This window comes from Heterobasidion irregulare (assembly GCF_000320585.1).
Source record: "Heterobasidion irregulare TC 32-1 unplaced genomic scaffold scaffold_01, whole genome shotgun sequence".
Taxonomy (NCBI): domain Eukaryota; kingdom Fungi; phylum Basidiomycota; class Agaricomycetes; order Russulales; family Bondarzewiaceae; genus Heterobasidion; species Heterobasidion irregulare.
The window spans coordinates 2,815,105-2,829,114 of record NW_009258197.1 but is presented as its reverse complement, the minus strand read 5'-3'; the positions used below and the strand labels follow the sequence as shown (position 1 = coordinate 2,829,114).

Below are 14,010 nucleotides of genomic sequence, written 5' to 3'. Positions count from 1 at the left end.
ACCTCTTTTGAAAGTCACTAGTCCTCTCTTTTGCAGCAAGCCACTATGGGACCCTACGACCTGCTTATTTCGGGAGCTTTGCTGTTGTCAGCTCACATACAGAACGTTTTTGCTTATGACAATTCACGTTTCGATAACGTGGGTCATTTTTGTCCTTTGAACGGCTTTTCAGCAGGTTGTTCATCTCTGAGCTCCTAGGTTGCTGTGTGAGTTGAGGAAAGCGAGATTTCTCCGCGATGTCAAACCTGAATGAGTATCAATATAGCTACTGGGGTCAGAACTCGTACGGTGCTACACACTCTGATACGGCTAATTATCAGAAGAACCTAGCATACTATTGTCAAGTCAGTACTCATTCTACGGACATGTTACTCCACTAATGGAATTTTCGACTAGGATGATGCTATTGATGTCATTCCAGTGGCCTTTCTTAATGTGTTTTTCGGACCTGGGGGCCTTCCATCTATGAATTTGGCCAACGTAATGCCGAGATCATTTTTTGCTTATACACGCCTGCACTGATCGGGATTTACTTCTAGACGTGCAATCCTACCGATAACACCACTTTCTCAGGCTCTTCTCTGCCTAACTGCTCCGCATTGGCATCTGACATTGAATTTTGCCAGTCAAAGGGGAAGATCGTGACTCTGAGTTTGGGAGGTGCTGGTGGAGGCGTTGGGTTTACAGATGACACTCAAGGTCAGAGCTTTGCAGACACTATATGGAACCTTTTCCTCGGTGGCAGCAGCTCTACCCGACCTTTCGGCAGCGCTGTTCTTGATGGGTAAAAACTACGTTTCGCGAGTTCAGAACGCATGCTATTGCTTGCTGATGGTTTCCTTTAGGGTCGACTTGGACATCGAGGGCGGGACCTCTACGGGTTATGCCGCGTTCGTAAATAGAATACGCTCGCATGCTACCGGCGCTAGTAAACAGTAGGTTTGACACGATGCCCTCAAATTTATCTGATCGCTTCCTCCTTTTTTTAATGAAGATACTATATCTCGGCAGCCCCACAATGCGAGTATCCTGACGCATCATTGGGTGCAACTTTAGACGCTGCTAGCTTTGATGCTGTCTATGTACAATTTTGTATGTTTTGTGTTATTTTAACTGCTTCATGCATCATTGATACAATTGACGCCACCTCAAAGACAACAATCCGTGTGGTCTCCAAAATTTCAATACTAGTTCAGTAAGGATCTCTTTCTCTATGATCATTTCACTTGTCTGATAAATCTTAGGACTGGGACTTTGGACTCTGGTACGGTGGTTGCACATGATCATTTATCGACGTGATAAGCTAATGAAAATGTATCAGGGACTACTGGGCAAGGAATATTAGTCCCAACCCAGATGTCAAGATTTTCATCGGTGCTCCAGCATCGAGCACAGCGGCAGGAGGAGGATATCAGGATATCAACACGCTCAGCAACATTGCAACTCAAATGCGCAAGAGTTTCCCGTCCTTTGGTGGAGTGATGCTTTGGGACGCCTCACAAGCATACGGTAGGTCGGAATCAAATAGTTTATTCTTGTTGGGAAAATTCAGCGAACTTCAGTCAACAATCGATATGATCTCGCAATCAAGAATACGCTGACTGCCGCTGGTGGAACTGGGTTCTCGTTCCCTACTTGCTCGGCGCCTGCGTGGAGTTCTGGAAATACATATACTGAGGGTTCTCAGGTGTCCTACGGCGGGTGAGTAGGCGGTTTGTCTTATCGAGGCTGCCCAGATGCCCTCAATTCAAATTGGAAACACCATAATCACACAGCTATATATGGGAGGTAGGGCCATCCTGTGTGTCTATCAAAAAATATGTTCTAAAAGAATCGTGTCCACTCCACCAGGCGAAATGGTGGTCTGCCTCTCAGCCCTCTAGCAACACGAACAGCGACTGGAGCGCAAGTATGTCCCTTCTTTCAATGATTTCTGATCTCAAGAACGAACACCGTTCCCATTTTTACAGTTAGTGCCTGCTCGCAAGGGGGATCCTCCAGTACTTCTGCACCGACAACTTCTCAGTCTTCTACTTCTAAGCCACCCACTACCACTACGTCACCCCCCGTCACCAGCTCCACCAGCAGTGCACCGTCATCTACACCCACGTCTGGTGGTAACTGTGCCGGAATTGCTGCTTGGATAAGCTCCGTTGCGTACACTGGCGGGCAGCAGGTAATTTACAGGTATAGCTATAGTGATACCTTCATGATCAGGCATGCTGATGGCACAATTTAGCGGCCATCTGTGGACAGCCAAATGGTGGACAGAAAACGACACGCCCGGTGGTGGGTTTCGATAGTTTCTCGCTTGCAGTCGCTCATAGTTCAGCTCAGGCTCTGCGGGAGTTTGGACCGATGATGGCGAGTGTTCCGTCTCAGTGGCCGCATCTGTCACCAAGAACTCGACCGACCCTCCCTCAATTTTGAAAGCTGGAAATATTACGTGGACGGAGACCACAGGTTCTACGTCCCACCTGTCTCGCCCGGCCAAACCGGACTCCGAGCGAGACATCCAAGTCTAGACTTGTTATCCTCGGCCCTGACTCCGTTATGTGCACGGCATCAAGTGCTTTTTGGAATTGCAGTCACCTGTCTTGATTATTCGCTCACCTCGAGCGCTGAGTGGCGGTTTGATCACATCTAATTTTACGATTATGTATTTGAGGAATTTATGGCTGTGTGCTCACATTATATCATGATAGATGTTTTGTGAAAGGCAACTCACTGGCAACCCTCCGTGATTTCGATGACCACTAGGTCAGAGAATCCTTGCGCTTGATATCATGATCCTGGCGTAATTTTCAATCAAATAATGCGGGTGCGCTGCCTGTGATCGACAACCTATGCATGCAACTAAATAGCTTGTTTGAGTCATGGTCTGTATCTGGAAATCGTTGAAGACAATGCTTCACATCTCGAAAAAGTTGATTAACCATTGTGTGTGGTGTCACAAGTGCTGGTTTGGAAGTTCTGGCCTCTAGATGTTCATCAGCATAGCACGTTCGAACAAGATCATCTTTACCTTCGAGCCCGGATTGAGTTTTTGGTTTGCTCCTTGCTATATGACGTGCGTGCTGGGAGATTTGGCAGTCTCCGGGCCGCGAATTTCAGGTTCTTACTGGACCGGAAATCCGGTCTGAGCAGGAGTCTCGCTAAGCTCAAAGGCCGAGGTCGACAAAAAAAGTAAGTCAATGGTTCCAAATTGCGCAGATAGACAGAGATAGACTGGGCATTGGGTATCAAGATCGTCGTGTGACCACGAAGTCGTGAACGGCGGGCCGAATATACGGCCCTATTTTGCTGTTCATTGTACCGGTCGGGTCACTTATGTCGCGGTGAGGAGAATATCGGGCGTGTTTGGTCGGGTCGCTCTAAGTGGATTTGCGATGGAAGCTCCAGAAGGAACAGGTGAAGTGTTAAAAACGTCAACAAACACAAGAGGTCGCTAGACGCTCGATCAGTGCCCAACACATTGATTGTCCAATGCGCATTGCACAGCAGCGGCTGTAAAGAGCGCCCGCGATACAGTATAAACGCATAACCCTCGAGAACATGATACATCCCATCATGTCATGGGCCCTCACCCGTGAGGCCAAATCAATTCGCGAATTGGGCGCTTGCATTTGACTGTGGATATTCTACTAATATCCTGGCCAGTTGACTCCAGTTGACTGGTTTCGAAAGTTGAGCAGGTCAGAACCGATCAAATCTTATTACATAGCGCTGTTCCCCAGACTGGGAAATCGCGGAGCCAGATGAGCAAGCCTACTCTATTAATGGTGCAAAAGCCTGGGACATCACACAAATATAATATGTCACAGCGGCGCAGGCTGATGTTGCTGATGCGGTGTACAAGTACTCTCATAGCGCTGTGGCCCGAGGTGGGCAAGAGGCAGGAAGCAAATATAGAACAGGTCACATCGGGTTTCCATTCAAGCCAGACTGCTCAAGTGCCAAGACTTTGGACGAAAATAGCTGGGCGTCGCCAAACAAGTCACAACCACCACCTCCGTTAGATCCCAACACCATCTCTTCCGCTCTCATCGTCTGTGCCTGCACCACTCAGTCCATCCTGTTTATCAGCATCTCTCGTTTGTTGGATGCGTTCTCCTGTCGCCGATCTGTCATCTGGGGCTACGTGCGCTCGTCGAACAGAGCCCGGAACAGCAAAAAATAGTTCTTGGTCTTGGCATTCTAATTTTACCCCTGCCACGGAAGTGCAAAGATAGATTCTTGGACTTGGCTTTGCTCAAAAGCCCTGCCATCGTTCTGTCTGTCTTTCGTCAGCCTTTTTCGCCCCTTACCTCCTCTTGTTCGACTCGCTCATATGGGTTCCGTAGCTTCCCCTCCACCCCACTCCTCTGACCATCCCGCCATTGCCGAATATCCTCCCCAGTCGTTGAACAAACCGGAGAGGCTCATCTCTTCGACATGGCAAATTCTTGAACAGGTAACGCCGCATCTGCGCACTCCGCCAAGGCTGATAAGCTGAGATGTTACCTGATTTCCATCAGCCGCCCCCTCCAAGCTTGCGCGAGATTCTTGGAGCGTACCGTACACGCGGGGACGGTGACAGAGAGATGTTGATGGCCATGCTTAATGCGAAAAGCGCCGAAGATCAGGTATGGAACCCTACCAGTGAAGTCGAACGTTAATCACGGGTCTCATAATGTGACTGCTCCTCATTCAGCGGATAGCTTCTATGGCTTCCTTACATCGCTCAATGCTCGAGTATTATCAGCTCGTCCCACCCTCGGCCCATCAAAGCCCCAATGACCACCCCTATTTGGAGTCATTTGGTGCTTATTCTCATCCAGGGCTCTCTCCTCAATCGAATGGAAATCCTTCGTCATACTCTCCCCGTATCAACAAAGAGCCACATAGGTCCTCACATACAGTTCATCCGCGCAAACGCCATCGGACATCCGAGTCCCCACATGCAAATCATCACTCAGTCCCACGTGCTCCCACGCCATCGTCACCACCGCAGCTACCTTCGTCACCTTACTCGTCCACTCGAAGCGACTCTACACAACACTCGCCACATTCGCGGAGTGCTATGGACATCGGCTCTCTTCTATCTGCGGGCGCTCGCGAGGCGGCACGTGAGGAGGCAGAGAGACGGGGATCGCCCCGAGACGGCATCATGGACCGCGCTGCTCCTGTGCGAGGCCACCATTCAAACGCGAATTCTGTTGCAGTTGTTTCGGTTTGATGTACGATCATTGTATCAGTCCGTTTCTGTACTCCGTCCTGTAATCTGTGCTCATATTGTTTTCCTTTTCCCTATGTTCCCGAATGTTGTGTCCGTAGTTTCGTATTTATTTGTCCTATCGTCTATTCTTCTATAGTATCTTACAGTATGCCTCTCGGTTTGTTCGCGTCAACGTTCTGTTGTGGGATGACTGTGTTTTGTTTCAGATGAGATTTCTAGAAGTTCTTGATGATCATGGCGATGATTGAGGCATGAGGGACACACCCGCGAGCTTCGGGTATTCATACTGACAGCAGGATCGTGCGAATGCGAGGTCGATATGCGAACAAACCCGCTGCACATGTGTTTGTGAGACCTTAGAATAGACATGCCAAGGATTGCGCGAGCCGCTGGATGCTCTGCTGACCTGTCTCGTAGCTAGGCCATGCCCGAAGAAGTGTCGGATACTCCGCAAGCGGACTCTTGCGTGAACGAGGGCAGGACAATCGATGGGCATATGCAAAGGCCAAGACTCGAAGCTTGGGATGGTCGATAGTCGGTAGCATGTCGCGCATGGGTATCCGGTCCACTTAGATGCGCTTCTATACATTGACGCTTCACGGACTGGTTGAATTGTATTGGAGGGTTTCAGGGCTCTGCTCCTCGATGTCACGGTGCTTGGGATTTTTCATGGCAGGTGCTTAGAGTTTTGGCTTAAAATGAGCGCGACTCGTGACGGTGCCGTTACACCACGTGATGGCGCGTTCTTCCCATGCTGAATTTCTTACCAGCAGCGGCAACTCCCTTTCAGCGCGCAGCATTCGCCCAAACTCCTGCCGGGTCCTCGCAATATAGCTCAACAATCTCCGCCTGGGCCACCCATCGACTCATACGCCTTGCTGCGATCAACCGAGGCCAATGCCGCCACCCGGAGGTGACAGCGAAGACGAGTTCGACGCGCTCTTTGACCCCTTTGGGGGAATCGACTGGAATACAATTCCTGGCCTCGCTGACTGCAGCGAATCTAATCCATCTACGTCTCGTGCACGCCAGCAAAATTCAACTGTCACAGCGCCTGAAAACCCTGCGCCGTCAGCAGGGGTTGCGACGCCCGAAAGTGCGCAGGAGTACGAGTTCGACGATGTCGATGCCTCAGTTTTGGTTGAATTAGACGTGCTTGAAGAGAGGATGACGACAGGTGCGCTTCACTCATCCCATAAACGTTGATGTATGCACTACCGAACATTAACAACTGGGCTGTATGCTAAGGCCCGAGTGCCTTCAGACCATCGTCATCCGCACCACAATTGCTTTCTTCTCTAACTTCAAGCACCACGGCTTTGAGAGGCATACAGTGTGAGTGTTGCGTAAATAACTCAACGACAACGACAATGCATTTACGGACTTTCACGGAAACTATAGCCTTCACTGACAACTCGCGAATTTCACCTCAGGCCTTCTATAGCTCTCGACACGAGAATCACAGACGTCACTCGGAACACGTGCATGGCAATGCGCTCGTAGGTCCGAATGAATGTACGTGCGCTCAGCCCACTAATCCTAAACCTAACTAACGTTGGTAACTTATCACAGCCTCGTCTCCTCGAAGGACTCGTAAAGGAAGCAGGGTCGTCGAGGGAAATGTCTCAGTAGTTGTTGTGGATCCACAGACACCAAAGGGACAGGGTTCTGCGCATAAGCGGCTCAGACAAGCGTCATCGACCCCTGTCGCGGGGTCGTCATCGAAGAAGGCGAAGGGAAAGCAGAAAGAGTCACCTAACGCAGGGCTCAGAAAGATACTAAGCGATTTTGAAGATGAGTTGACATGTCCTATGTATGTCGGCTGCTCGTCACTGGATCGCTTTTCGTGAGGCTGGCTACTAATGTTTTCGTCTATCCAGATGCTGTGATATTTTGTGGGTTGTCTTGTTGACGCTAATGATTTGATCACCGATTGCTTCCAGTGCTGCTGCACATCTAGGAAATCCATGTGGACATACGTTCTGTGGGGATTGCGGATGGCAGTGGATTTCGAAAAGCGTTTGTGCTGACATTTTGAGCTCGATTCGCACTTTGAATATCGAATTTCTGATACAGCGAAAAGCTCCAACTTGCGCTGTCTGCAGATCAAAACTGTTCGTCAAGGCGCCGATGATACCGAACTTTGCCATGGACAACACGATCGACAAGCATATACAGGCTCTCGTGTCTAGCGGAGATGAGGGATGGCGAGAAGGTGGGTCTAAGCTAGCAGAATGGCAACGGCGAAAAAAGTGAGTGCGCAGGCCAGATGCGGCCCTCTTGAGACGTGGCTGATCGCGTGTCTTTAGTGCATGGAAAGCGCAAGCCACGGTGCGGGAGAGTAAAGCGAAGACCCCTGTTGCTCGTGCATTACCAGCGCTGGTCCTTGTGGATTCAGAAGATGAATACGCAGCAGACGACGCACTTCTGGCTCGCCTTATCGAAGCACAGGAGGCAGCCGATGTCGATTATGAAGGAAGTGACTTGGACAATGACGGAGAAGCCCAGGATGGAGAGCAAGAGAGTAGCCAGACTGAGCAACCGAGTAGCCCTGCTCCCGTGTCCCGTCACAATCGCGGACGAGGCGCACCTATTGTCGATAGGGGAGGTGGACGCGGGCAACGGGCACGGCGGCGGAGCCACAGGCGAGGCTCGCGGGGTGGAGGGGGCGGTGAAAGGGGCGGTGAAACTTACCGAGGTGGGAGAGGTGGTGCAGGGCACAGAGGAAATGGGGGTAGCAGAGGAAGGTGGCGAGGCCGAGGGGAATGATGGGCCTGATCGATGCGGAAAGGAGAGTGGGGAGGGGTGGCCATGTGTGTGCTGCGTTTTTTCAGTTGTTCGGCAGAATTTGCATTTGTTTCTTCTTCGGCTGACTCGATTCCTATTGACGTCTGTTCCGAGTGTGCTGCGATTGCGGCGTGCGCTGGAGCCACCATCGATGTCGATGTTCGGTCTCGGTCTCGCAGCACGGATCCGTTCTCGATGACGCGTTTCTCGTAAGTGTCGTCCCGACTTATCCTGGGCGCTTCCACGCCCGCCGTAAGCAGCAGCCTCGAGTCTCCAGTATGTCCTTCAGCTCCCGAATCAGTGCCACAGGTTCCATTATCACCTCCCTCTCCTTGTCTCTCACTCTCGACCCCCCACTTTCTTCCTCACAGTGTCCAGCGACGCCATGGGCCAGACACCGAGCTTTGCCTTCTTTCCTGCCTTGGGGAGCACGCACACCGTGCCGATTCCCACGCCCTCTGCATCTGATAACGATAGCAGAGACAAGATTCGTGAGGGGGCGGGCGTGCAACTGGTGTTCAGAGCACGCTTAAACAGGGAAGAGGCACTCGGTTGTCAACGTGATAGCGTGCAACTTCAGGCGTGGACGGATGCCCCGGTTGAGGGACGCGGGACAGGCGAATGGGCTGCCTACACTTTTTTGCAGCCCGATGTCGACCTCCCTTCCCATGGGCTGGTGGACTCCGAAGCCGCTCCGTTTGTGCCGTCGTCTGACGCTGTAGTGGAGCCAGAACCAGAGGGCCAGGCCTGCTGGACGCTCAAGCTGCGGCTGCGGCGGGACGCTCTAGGCGAAGGCGAGTCCGAGCGTCGGTTCTTGCTCACCTATAGGCTGCTCTATCCCAACGGGGAGGTGCGCTGGCTGGGCTCGCCGGGGCACGACGTTGTGTGTGTTCTCCAGCGGGCGGACCCTTGGCTCGATGTCTCGGACGCTTGGGCCGTAGCGCCGCGGGACGGTGGCCGTGATTTCGAAGCCCGCGGCCAGGCGGAGGCAGATTCTCACTCTGTAGAATTTGCTCGGGTGCGCCAGGCAGACCGCTGGGGCTGCTGGGCCATCGGGGATTCAAGGTATGCAGGTGCAGACCGCTGAGCGGCGGCACCCCAAATTATTTTCCGAGACTGTATACTAAATTTATCTTTCCGTTCCATTTACAGTGTTCGATATCACGAAACAGGATCAGAGGTGACAGGGGCAACCTTCATCGTGCTCCTCACTACCCCTGGACGCGGCACTTTCGCGCTGCAACAGCCCGTCGCACTGCACGCGCGTTCGGGTGGCACGCTCTCGCTCTCTGCCTCCGGCATCGTGACTTGCTCACCCAATACCCTCGTCCACGTCTGCTCGTTGGTGTTCTCGAGATTTATCCCTTCCCTCAATGCCGCCGCGTCCGCTCTCAATCTGCGTTGTCTCGGCACTCACTCAGGCCACGTCGTTCTATCTTCGACAGAGTACCCCGCGCTCGTCTCTTTCATCCCTCTTTCCAGCGACTTGGGCACCGCCGCGACCATGTCTTTCCACGCCCTGTTCGGTAATCTGGGGCCTTCCTGCGGCAGACGGCGTTGCCCTTTATGTGATGTACAGCCAATCTATGCTGCGCCTAGTAGAAGCCACAAAACCCGTCGCGTTCAGCGTGGGCCCGGCCGGCGGTGAGTGCATCGTGAGCTGCGTATATGAGGTCGAGGCGGACGTGCCGGAGGCTGAACCTGGAGATGCTCCATGGCAAGTGGCGATCCTGACGCCTCACACGTACGTCGAGCCTGAAATGGAGCCAAAATCGGAGCTCCCGTTGTCTTACGACGCGTCTGGGGCGATGGGGGAGGACACGCCTTCCGCGCCCAAAAGTGAGCCGGAGCCAACGTCGGAACCGCAGGAAGCTCAGAATGCACATTCCGATGACTCGGACTCGGAGCTCGAGACTCTGGCATCGCATAGCGTGTCCTCGAACCTCACGCTCACGATGCCTGGAGCACCGAGCAGCAATCAGTTGGGCGCGACGCCGGAGGTCGATGTCGCAGCGACGCTGCAGGGGCTCCTTGCGCTGCTCCTGCGCGCCTTTTTCGTCCTGCGGGTGCTCGCCGCGGTCCATGTGCTAGGTATCGTTGTCAATGCGGATAAGGAAAAAGTGAAGGAACGGAAGGAGAAGGAGGAGTGTCACGTGAAAGACGCACTCGCGTACGATGAAGACGAAGAGAATCGGGTGCCAGGGCGGTCCGACATCGACACGCTGAGCGTTATTAACGAATTGAACGAAGAGGAGGATCACTTCCATGTCGTAGACAACGACGACGAAGGAGCTGCTTCCGATTCGACTCTCGCCCCGAATTCTCCCTTGCTCACCACCGCCGTCATCTCCGACGGAAAATCTGCTCGTCGTCCCCCGATCTTCGAGGTCGAGAAGGGACCACTCTCCGCCGCCCTCTACCCGCCCACCCGGATTCGGGATCTAGAGGTGGATCTACAGCTAATCCTGGACGGCCAGCTGCAGCCCACAGCTAGGATGAGGGTTCAGGGCGCGCTGCTGGTACATGTCGAGGGCGGGGTGCAAGGTGGAAGGCTGACAGTGCGGGTCAATGGGCGTCCTGCCGCACAGGGATACGAGGAAGTTGACGTGTGAGCGGATCGAAGCCTATGTACGAGAGTCGCTGTAAGACATCGAGAGTCTCAGCCTCGCGAGTAAGCTGGCGCTGGTCGTCGCGCTCTGCACGCGCCCTCTTGGATGTGCTCGCATGCCGCGTTCGATCGGCCTTCCGCTGTCACGAATGATGTTGACGGCAGAGATGTACGACTGTAGACGTTCTATTGCTCCATAGGCCACGGTCGGTCTGTTTTTTCTCATGTTGTTGTTCTACTAGCCCTTGGATTGATCCGTCGAGGCTATTGTCTGTTGTTGTCGAGTTATCTGTTGTACTTCTGTTGTACCTTGTCGGTTTTTTTTCTTCCTCCCTTACATGATTTACGAAATACACGTGCTGCTACGACCTCTGTCCTGTGTTTTGTCCCTCACGCGCACTTACGCAGCTTCTGCACGGAATGTAATGAAATGTAATTATCATCCTCGCAACACTCAATCAACGAAAACCGGCGCAAGCGACGCGGTCTGAAATTGACTGAGCCTAGGGTACTAGTGCACATGTACAATGCATGGAGAGGCGAATAACCTATATCTCGGCCCTGCAGTTGTTTGTCTCTGCTTTGCTGTTTCTTTTGTTTTTGGAGGAGGACCTCCGACTCATGATTTTTAGTGGTCAAGGTCACGTTCGTCGTCGCTGTCGCCACCATGTCGATGGCGCTTGCGCGAAGAGGACGGATAGTCAGTGCCCCGGTCGGCCGGATGGCCGTGGCTGAACCGTGAGATGTGCCGCCCGACGATGTCGTCGAGCATCTCGGGGGGCAAGTCATATTCGGAAGAGCGCACGGTGATCGTGTAGGCGGCTAGGAAAGAGGGTCAGAAGAGACGAGAGCAAGACGGATGGCGCTAGTCGGATGGGTAGGCGGCGGAGAGCAGGGCCCGGACTGACCTTGTTCGATCTTGAGGAGGGATTGCTGGGTGACGTGCTGTTTCTTGGAGAGCTCGCGGACGTGCGGCGTGAAGCCATCGAAGTCTGCGCCAAATCGGCCAGTCCATACAAGTGAGCGAGTGCAGGGCGCGCGTCCACGGTCGCATGAAGAACGGGCCGGCTCACCGGCTTTGCATCCTCGCACGAAGCTGCTCACCTCGGAGGCCTTGGAACGGCCCGGGCCGCGTTTCGAGATGGAGGAGATGGCGAAGCGCATGAGCTCGCCTGTGAGGTCGGACACGCCCAGCAGGTAGTCTGACACTGGGAGCGGGAAGTACTGGGCCCGTAGACGATGAGTGCTGAGCACCGGCAGACAAGACGCAGATGCTCACGAGGCCGTCTTCTTCGTCGGACAGAGAGCGCTGCACGTCGGCGTACGTGATGAGCATCCCGTGCTCGATGTAGTATGCGAAGCTGAGGGCTTCGATGTACTCCTGGAGACCGGGCGAGACGCTGTGCTGGTAGCGCCAAAAGCGGTCGCCGGTAAGCTCGGGGCGCATGGCCTTGAAGAGGAGCTGGACCTCGCCGAGCTTCTTGCGGCCTTCCTGTGCTGCGTGGAGAGAGAGGGTGCGATCGTCTGAGGCAGAATCGGTGTTTATGACGCGATGCAGGAGAAATATGACCTTCTTGGAGAGGTTTGTGATATCGCGGCTGCTCTGCGAGTCCAAGGAGGGTCCAAGCGACGGTTAGATTAGGCGCGGGGAGTGATGGGAAGAACAACGGACCTTGATGAGCCGCTCACGTCTGTCGTTATAGTCATCGAGCTCCTCGCGAAACGCAACGAAGGTGCGAAGGATGGCGGACCTGGCGTTGTCGTCGTCGGGGACGGACATGGGGGGGTCGGAAGACAGGCACGTGATGAGGGTGGGGGTCGATTGCCGTCGGCAGCTGAGAGCAGCCGCTCTACTTACTGGCCGCTCAAGCACGGTCTCAGACGCCTGGAACCCACCCTCTCCACGACGACGACGACGACGACGACGAAGACGACAACAGCACCTGCCTACGATGAGTTTCACACCAAAGCCAGGATGCCCAATGTGCGGCATCGTCTCCGCCGCCCAGCGATCCGAGGTGGACTCACCCGTGTCGCCGACGTCGTTTCGCGAGCGGGCGAGTCAGCCTGAGATCCTGTGGCGGGACGAGAACTTCACTGCCTACCGCGAAAAGGCGAATCCTGTGTCGAGCAAGGGCCACGTTGTCATTGCATTCAAGTGCGCTCTCCTCTTCTCCCCTCTCCCCCGCCCTCCTCATCTCCCCACAGCCTTCACGTCCCCTCCCTCTACACCCTCGTACGTCCCTCTTCTTTCCTCCCCACTCCACATAGCCCTGAGTAGGCCCCGCACCCACCCAGTCGTCCAGCGACCTCCCCCTCCTCGCCTCCCTCCGCGACATCGGCATCCGCGTCCTCAACTCCCTCCTCTCGCCCTCCTCTCCCCTCCTCCAGCCCTCTCCCCTCGCGACAGTACCCTTCCAGACCCCGAACTCCAACTTCCATATCGGCTTCATCACGCCGCCCTTCCGCGACTCCAAAATTCCCGTCACCGACCATCTCCACGCTCACGCGTACATCGGGCCCGGCGACCTCATGGGGCTGGTGGCGCGGCTTGGCATTCAGCGGCGTCGCATGGTATGCGGTCGAAGACCTCATCGCCGAAATACGGTTCGTTCTATCCCCCTCCCCCTCCTCCTTCCTGCCCCGTACACCCACGCGCCGCTGACCCGTGAAACCGTTCTCCTGCATACCTCTTTGCACGCGTTTACGTATGAAACAGCGAGTCGACATCGAACAACCGCGTCAAGTCGGGCTACGAGAACCGCCTGAACGCGCCCATCGACAGAGTCCCCGGCGCCGGTTCCCGCGCAGGCCTTGCGAACGGCATGGAGACGACGGAGCCCTCTCTCGCCGCCCCCGACATCGAAGAGGGCCTCGCTTCGCCCTCTAGCTCCCGTCTCGCCTCGCTCTCAACCTCGACACTGCGCCCGTCGTCCTCGTCTGCGGCCCTCAGCCCCACCTCCTCTGCCCTCAGCCCCACTTCCGCGAGTGTCCTCCGCGGTCCATCGTCTTCGATACCCCATCTCTCGGTGTAGATTCTCCCGCCACGACCGCAGCCTTTTCTCCCTCTTAATCACCGCATATACATACATACATCGTGCCTGTTGCCCTGGTCATCGCCCCGTATTTTTCATTACTACTCATAGCATCTTTCGTTTGTTTTCCTCCCCTATTCCGCTTCGTGTGATAACAGCAGCGGGTCTGCCCCTGCTCGGGACTTCTTTCTGTCGCACTGCGTGACCGGGACCAAGAATGATATATACCGTGCATACAAACTTCGGTTCTCTCATTTATTCTCATTCCGGGATTTTATATGGTCCAGGTAGCGGTGTTACGTCCAACAACACATCATCCACGCATTAAAATCTGGGACTTGAGGATTGTGCACTGAATACAT

At 54.2% G+C, this 14,010-nt stretch overlaps 6 protein-coding genes across 6 annotated transcripts; 5 read left to right on the top strand and 1 right to left on the bottom strand.

Annotated features, from left to right (window-relative positions):
* Positions 1-27: 27 nt before the first annotated feature.
* Positions 28-2,690, top strand: HETIRDRAFT_149771 (glycoside hydrolase family 18 protein). Its single transcript, XM_009543148.1, has 16 exons — positions 28-138; positions 199-206; positions 266-344; positions 397-480; positions 540-784; positions 846-935; positions 995-1,092; positions 1,155-1,195; positions 1,245-1,264; positions 1,322-1,509; positions 1,563-1,701; positions 1,776-1,788; positions 1,852-1,909; positions 1,971-2,187; positions 2,240-2,289; positions 2,338-2,690. The coding sequence occupies exons 1-16, from the start codon at positions 46-48 to the stop codon at positions 2,523-2,525; spliced, it is 1,611 nt and encodes a 536-aa protein (XP_009541443.1). The 5' UTR covers positions 28-45; the 3' UTR covers positions 2,526-2,690.
* A 1,640-nt stretch (positions 2,691-4,330) lies between these two features.
* On the top strand, positions 4,331-5,218 carry HETIRDRAFT_413862 (uncharacterized protein; the record flags this gene model as incomplete). Its single annotated transcript, XM_009543147.1, has 3 exons — positions 4,331-4,453; positions 4,518-4,625; positions 4,694-5,218. 3 exons carry the CDS (start codon positions 4,331-4,333, stop codon positions 5,216-5,218), a joined length of 756 nt encoding a protein of 251 aa, XP_009541442.1.
* Positions 5,219-7,168: 1,950 nt separating this feature from the next.
* Positions 7,169-7,474, top strand: HETIRDRAFT_307066 (uncharacterized protein; the record flags this gene model as incomplete). Its single annotated transcript, XM_009543146.1, has 2 exons — positions 7,169-7,237; positions 7,295-7,474. Coding segments are annotated over 2 exons (249 nt in total), but the record flags the coding sequence as incomplete, so codon positions are not given.
* Positions 7,475-8,369: 895 nt separating this feature from the next.
* On the top strand, positions 8,370-9,642 carry HETIRDRAFT_437991 (uncharacterized protein; the record flags this gene model as incomplete). Its single annotated transcript, XM_009543145.1, has 2 exons — positions 8,370-9,070; positions 9,158-9,642. Coding segments are annotated over exons 1-2 (1,164 nt in total), but the record flags the coding sequence as incomplete, so codon positions are not given.
* Positions 9,643-11,032: 1,390 nt separating this feature from the next.
* HETIRDRAFT_469678 (uncharacterized protein) lies at positions 11,033-12,393 on the bottom strand (the record flags this gene model as incomplete). Its single annotated transcript, XM_009543144.1, has 5 exons — positions 11,033-11,435; positions 11,522-11,605; positions 11,687-11,837; positions 11,893-12,216; positions 12,286-12,393. 5 exons carry the CDS (start codon positions 12,391-12,393, stop codon positions 11,242-11,244), a joined length of 861 nt encoding a protein of 286 aa, XP_009541439.1. The 3' UTR covers positions 11,033-11,241.
* A 163-nt stretch (positions 12,394-12,556) lies between these two features.
* HETIRDRAFT_437990 (uncharacterized protein) lies at positions 12,557-13,760 on the top strand. Its single transcript, XM_009543143.1, has 5 exons — positions 12,557-12,771; positions 12,822-12,849; positions 12,912-13,123; positions 13,176-13,220; positions 13,333-13,760. Exons 1-5 carry the CDS (start codon positions 12,566-12,568, stop codon positions 13,646-13,648), a joined length of 807 nt encoding a protein of 268 aa, XP_009541438.1. The 5' UTR covers positions 12,557-12,565; the 3' UTR covers positions 13,649-13,760.
* Positions 13,761-14,010: the final 250 nt, after the last annotated feature.

Bases quoted from the DNA above. Each gene is read 5' to 3' on its own strand.
- HETIRDRAFT_437990 (XM_009543143.1), top strand. From the start codon at position 12,566: ATGAGTTTCACACCAAAGCCAGGATGCCCAATGTGCGGCATCGTCTCC. The intron at 12,772-12,821 runs GTGCGCTCTCCT...ATCTCCCCACAG, and splicing joins CACGTTGTCATTGCATTCAA to CCTTCACGTCCCCTCCCTCT. The intron at 13,221-13,332 runs GTTCGTTCTATC...CGTATGAAACAG, and splicing joins GACCTCATCGCCGAAATACG to CGAGTCGACATCGAACAACC.
- HETIRDRAFT_149771 (XM_009543148.1), top strand. From the start codon at position 46: ATGGGACCCTACGACCTGCTTATTTCGGGAGCTTTGCTGTTGTCAGCT. The intron at 936-994 runs GTAGGTTTGACA...TTTTTAATGAAG, and splicing joins GCTACCGGCGCTAGTAAACA to ATACTATATCTCGGCAGCCC. The intron at 1,093-1,154 runs GTATGTTTTGTG...GCCACCTCAAAG, and splicing joins TGCTGTCTATGTACAATTTT to ACAACAATCCGTGTGGTCTC.